Source organism: Trypanosoma theileri, assembly GCF_002087225.1.
Source record: "Trypanosoma theileri isolate Edinburgh chromosome Unknown TM35_Tth_30_V1, whole genome shotgun sequence".
Taxonomy (NCBI): Eukaryota; Euglenozoa; class Kinetoplastea; order Trypanosomatida; family Trypanosomatidae; genus Trypanosoma; species Trypanosoma theileri.
In genome coordinates this window covers 19,415-25,645 of record NW_021639872.1, presented here as the reverse complement: position 1 = coordinate 25,645, position 6,231 = coordinate 19,415, and the positions used below count along the sequence as shown (strand labels likewise).

The 6,231-nt window shown below is 35.5% G+C and overlaps 2 protein-coding genes across 2 annotated transcripts; both read right to left on the bottom strand.

The window, feature by feature from the left end:
• Positions 1–1,345: 1,345 nt before the first annotated feature.
• On the bottom strand, positions 1,346–1,864 carry TM35_000301060 (uncharacterized protein; the record flags this gene model as incomplete). Its single annotated transcript, XM_029028429.1, has 1 exon — positions 1,346–1,864. The coding sequence occupies one exon, from the start codon at positions 1,862–1,864 to the stop codon at positions 1,346–1,348; it is 519 nt and encodes a 172-aa protein (XP_028880132.1).
• Positions 1,865–2,508: 644 nt separating this feature from the next.
• On the bottom strand, positions 2,509–5,115 carry TM35_000301050 (aminopeptidase; the record flags this gene model as incomplete). The annotated part of the gene is made up of 1 exon (XM_029028428.1): positions 2,509–5,115. One exon carries the CDS (start codon positions 5,113–5,115, stop codon positions 2,509–2,511), a length of 2,607 nt encoding a protein of 868 aa, XP_028880131.1.
• Between the last annotated feature and the right edge of the window lie 1,116 nt (positions 5,116–6,231).

Genomic DNA, 6,231 nt, shown 5'->3' with positions numbered 1-6,231 from the left:
AAAAAAAAAAAAAAAACAGGTGAAACGGATCAATCTAGCTCCTAATCATCATCAAAGTCATTCTCTCAGATATCTTGGAAGCGAAGCGCCTTACGTTGTCTTACTTCTCTGAACACAGCCGCTACCACGACAGCAACACCAAACACTATGACCAGTGCAAGAACCACCGCAACGTAAGCATGGGATGAGAACCATTGTCCGAAAGTGGGCAGTTTGTAATACACATCACTAGTATCATAAACCGTTTCTACGCTAAAAGGCGGAGCAGACATGATCGGTATACAGGGTCACAGAAACACAGAACAACAGAGAGACTATTTACTTCCTTGTGAACCCCAGCTATTCAGATATGATGAATAGAGAGAAATTATAAGAAAGAAAGAAAGAAAGAAAGAAAAAAAAAAAAAAAAATGTATTTGGGGAAACTACAAAAAGGTATTCAATGTATCAATAGCATAGAAAAAGTAAAAGAGAATTGATAAAAGAGTACAACCACATTTTTCACTGACGAAAAAAAATATCCAAAACAAAACAAAAAAAAAAAAAAACATACACTCAGAGAAAACTTACACCCACACACAAATCTCTCTAACTAATGTATATATATATATATATCTCCTCTATCCACAGTATCTGGTTAACAACGATGATTAGAACTAAAAACTAGAGAAAATAATGTGCCTAGATTTGGCCCGTTGCCCCTTTTCAGAAGGAGAACATAAAACAACAAAAAAAAAATATATATCAAAAACTTGAATTTATGTCATCACCACTCTTCTAATGTTATAATCTTACCAATTGATCACTCGCTATCAAACCAAGTAATACATAAAAATAATTTTATGATATGCGAGCTCGTTGATTACTTATGAAATGGTAGATTTTATGCATCCAGTCACTCTTAGACCTCTTCTCGTAAAGGGTAGTAAAACGAAGGCAGGACGCAAAAAAGAAAGAAAAAAAAAAAAACCTGAATCTCAAACTCACCATGCGGTTATATTCAGAGATAAAACAAATCATAAAGAAAAAAAGAGAAGCAAATGAAAATAAAACTACACTTCAATTACTTAGCCTCATCTTGTCAGAGATTCTTTCTACAAGGTTCTAATAATAAATGAAAACCCAAGTGATAAAAACAAACAAATTTATATTGCGGATCACAAGTTACGTTGGGTCCATCATTATAATTCTTCCCTCTACGATGTGTTCAAGAGTTACTCTGTTACATACATAACAAATGGATTTCATAAAGCAGAATCGCTACCATTGGGGTTTAACCCGTGTTTAATTTTTAACACATAATTTATCCTCACTTCCGTTGTCAATATGATAGTATTATCTACTCTCACCATTCTGAACGCCTTGATGATTCCGTCTCACTTCTATTTTCTTCCCACTCGCTCTCCTCCGCCACATCTTCCTCCTCCTCCGCCACATCTTCCTCCTCCTCCCCCTCAACATCATCATTCTCATATTTTACCCGTTGCAAATCTCGCCGTACAAAATACACGGTTATCGCAATGGTAGCAAGCAGAAGAACGCCGAGGATGACACTTGCAATAACAACCCAGCTATTTAACTTCATCCAAGAGGAGTTTTTTGGTGGCATGGAGCCCCCAAGAGAGACTTTCAGAGTGGGGATAGCACTCTTCGCAACCATCTCAACGATATACGGCAGTATACCCTCAACAACGGGTGGTAGAGTAAACCTAACTCCGGGTGTTACCGACTCTTTCGCATCGGAATCTGCAAATACTCCCAAACTTACATATGGGACGTCCAACAAAAATAAGATAATCAGAAAACTGATATAGAGTCGACGACCCACAACAAACAATGCAAGGGATAGTGCAGTTTTTATCATTAAATTCTTCTCAAGAGAAGGGCCAAAGAAAAATAAACTGCAGATCTCACAGGAATAGCTCTAATAACAAATCTACTTTCAACCAAGCCAATATAGAAATCAAAAAAAAAAAAAAAAAAAAACACAAGAAGAAGCTAATTTGCACACTATGACTTATTTAGTAATTCTCTCAGAGTGAACGAAAAAAAGAATTCAAAAATAAATAAATAAATAAATAAATATAGTACTCTCAGGTCGAAAAAAAGGAGCAAAAGGAAAAAAAAAATATTGGATTTCCTTCCTTCTTTCGTTCCTGCGCGCAATCCTATTTATCTGTACAGCAGCACTACTTTCTTTGAGAATAAAACTACAAAACAAAAAACAAATGGGCACATGGAAAAAACAAAAAGGGAACCAACCCTTTTAACACCCCTTATTTTCAGTAGCCCTCTCTTGTTACTTCGTGCGCTTGTCAACGTTGTTGCGAATGATTTCCCCTGTTTTTCTTCGTTTACTGATCCCTGTTTATTTCTTCAGAAGCTGTTTTTTTTTTTTCCTTAATTATTTCTACTATCAAAATTCTCACTTTCACTCTTTTTTTTTTTGTTGTTTATGTTCAGAACACCAAATATCATCGGGCAACAGCGACTTAAACTTACTTAGACCTATTTGCTCGTCAAAAACTGCACCACATTCTTTGCGTCTCGGGTTACCCATGCCACATTATTGCGAAGTCCTTCAATTCCCTGTTCAAAGCTGCGCGACATGCCCATCTTGGCTTTCTCATCCAGGCTATTCCAGAAGGAATCCATTTCATCTGCCACAGTCACATCCGCACCATACTCAAGATACTTCAAGGCACGACCAAGAATAAGTCCCGGCAGCTTTTCTCCGAGTGTACTCCATACACGTCGAAGTTCCTCTGCGTACAATTTTATTTTTTCAGTGTTAGAAGCAAGTGCACCAAGTAAATAAATTACATCTTGGCTGCGAACCTTATCAGAGAGAGCAAACTTGAAAAGTTCAGACACTACACCATTAACTCTTGAAGAAGCAAGTGCACGAAGGTAATATGAACGCTCCATTGCTTCTGTGGCTGTTGATGCAAGCATTTTTACCTCTTCAAGTGCGGTATCGCCATTTTTTTTCACATACACAGCAAATACTGTGTAGTATAGATCAGCGGGAATTGGGGTAGTTTGTCGTTCACCATATAATTTCTCAGCATGAGCTATGGTATCTTCGTCCTCTGCCACTGCAAGGCGGTTAAAGAGAATACCACGCAACTGAGTTACGCTGTGTTTATCCCCAGGCTTAGGAGTAAAACCAATTTTTTTCATTGCACCAGAGTATAATCTTCGGCAAAAGGCATTATATGCATTTAAAACATCTCCACCTTGAGTTGAAACCACCATTCTGAGATCAGTTTCAAAATCCACAATTGAGCACCACACAGTGTAATCATCTTCGTTAATATAAGATGACAAAAGCTTTAATACCTCAACTGCACTACAATAACCAGCTCGAGCGAATGCATGATAATCAGAGACAATACTAAGACGATCAATATTAGAAATATATTTTCCAGCAATTGCAGGTAACAAACTGTGTAACAATTCTTGACTTCCATAAAGAACACGACAAAAAGCAGATTGATCAGTATTTACTTTTACCCATGATGAATGAGGGATGGATAGAGTACTTTCTTTTTCTTCGATAATTGTTTTTAATATCTGATTTTCCGGCCTTGTAACCAATAAAGGAATTTTCCAAACTGTTTTGTTTTCATCTTCAGTGATATCACCAGTAGCAAGAAAACGATTTTGGGTTACATGAAGACTCTCTTTATTATCTGATAAAGTCACAGTAAGAAAAGGATAACCTTGTTTACCTGTCCAGTACTCCAATATGGGTGTTAATGGTTTTCCAGCCGCCTTTCCCAAAAAATTCCATAAATCTTCTGTTGTGGCATTCCCATAAGCAAAATGTTTTAAATAGGCGGACATACCTTTTTGAAAAGCCTCTTCTCCAATAAAATTAACGGTCATACGTACGATACTCCCACCTTTGCTATAACTGATAGCATCAAAAATATCATCAATCTCTTTGGCGTTTTTAACTTCCACTTCAACAGGATGAGAACTTCGAAGAGAGTCCAATTTAAAAGCGCGTGTAATTTCATCGTGTACAAATTGCGTAAACACATGCCACTCTGGGAATAACTTGTCTATAGACCAATATTCCATATAAGTTGCAAAAGATTCATTTAGCCATAGTTCTTTCCACCATTGCATAGTAACAAGGTTACCAAACCACTGATGAGCCAACTCATGAGCCACAACAATAGCAACATATTGGCGATGAGCAGCACTTGAACTTTCATCACACAAAAGAGCGACTTCTCGATAAGTAATAAGACCCCAATTTTCCATAGCTCCTGCAGCAAAATCTGGAATAGCAAGAAGATCAACTTTTGGGAGAATATAATTTGATTCAAAAAATTCCTCATAAAGTGGAAGAACTTTACAGGCAACATCAAGAGCAAAAGAAGCCTGGGATTTTTTCCCCTGAGGAGTAAATACACGAACAAGTGTTTCTTCAACCTCACCATTAATATTTTTATGTGTTTTTTTTATAGTACGTTGAATAGAGTCAAATTCCGCAATTGTCCAAGCAAGAAGATAAGTTGACATCTTTGGAGTTGGTTCAAAAAACCAACGAGTCTGGGTCCCAAGATTTTCTTTCTTACAGTGTGGCATGTTAGAAAGCACTAACATATTTGATGGAGCAGTTATTATCATTTCAAAAACGGCCTTCACCGCTGGTTCATCCCAACAAGGAATTGCACGACGAGCATCCACAGCTTCAAATTGTGTTGTGCCCATATATGAATCTTTTCTATTAGCAACATATTTGCTTCTGTAAAAACCAGCAAGTTTATCATTGATTATACCTGTATAATCAATTGAAAGAATGGCTTCCCCAGAGAAACTATTTTTCAGAGGAAATACGGCCTTCATTTCACCCTCATCCAATATTATTGCATTAACAGGAACTTCTTCAACGTTCGATGGATTGTCAAGGGTTTTAAGTGATACTTTAACAAATGTCAACTCATTATAGTTGAGTGTGATACTTTTTTGAGGCTTTCTGGCGGTAATTTTTATTTCAACATGTCCTGTAAATAAAAATGTATCAAAATCAGGTGTAATATTTACAGTGTAGTAATGCGGTACTGGATCAGCTGGTAGAATATTTCGTGGTAAAGCCATTTTCGTTGGTATTTGGTTGAAGAACTTTTTTTTTCCTTTATCTTTTTCTTTCATGATAGAACAAATGAAAATGAAAAGCAAAAAAAAAGAACATAATAATAATGACAATAATAATAATAATAATTGTTTTTTTTTTTTTTAAGTATTATTATTATTATTATTATTATTATTATTATTATTAAGTATAAGAATTATACAATCTACAGAGAAGGAAAAAAAAGGACGTTGAAAACAAATAAATAAATAAAACACAAAAAAAAGAACATCATCTGGAATGGCATGCAGAAATGCACAATCAAACAATACAAAACATTGTATAGAAAGAGAAAACCAAACCAAAACGCACCTAAACTGTTAACCTGGTTGGGAGAAAATGAGTAAAGGTATCTCTTCTGCCAAATAATACAACAGTAGTAGCATATATTCGATCTACCGTAGTACAAACCAAGTTATTCACAAATTAGAAGAGGAGGAAGTATTACACAAGAAAATACTCCCGAGCACCCACACGTCCAAAAAAAAAAAAAAAAAGCAAGGGAATCAACGGGTGAAAAAAAAAAAAACATTTCCCCATTTCGTCTTTCTATCCAGATGTATCAACTTAAACGGGAAAAAAAAAACCAGTTAAGAATAAGAAGAGAATTTCATGAGACTAGATTGAGATAAAAGCGGGTCTTCCGTTATAGCAAGAACTCTTGCCCGTAATTTTGGCTGCGCCTTCTCCCATATTATTATTATTATTATTATTATTATTATTATTATTTAATCAGACTAATTTAAAAAGTGAACTCTAGACTCAAATATCAGGAGTGTAAAACCACACAGCTCTCAGTAGAAGGTATACGTTGAGCATCAAAACCACCCTTTATCACCAATACCAAGAATAACAGGAAATAAACTGCATTTTTTTTTTTCCGCCACTCCGACTCTTAAGAAAAAAAATAAAAGAGAAAGGGTTTTATCTAAAGGAGGAATAGATAAAAAATCTCAAAACACGCTTCAACAACAACAACAACAACAACAACAACAACAAAACGTGATTCTCTCCCCATTGGTTTCCAAAAGTATGAATATTTCGTTTTTTTTTTTTTTTTTTTTTTTTTTGAGTACTGATGA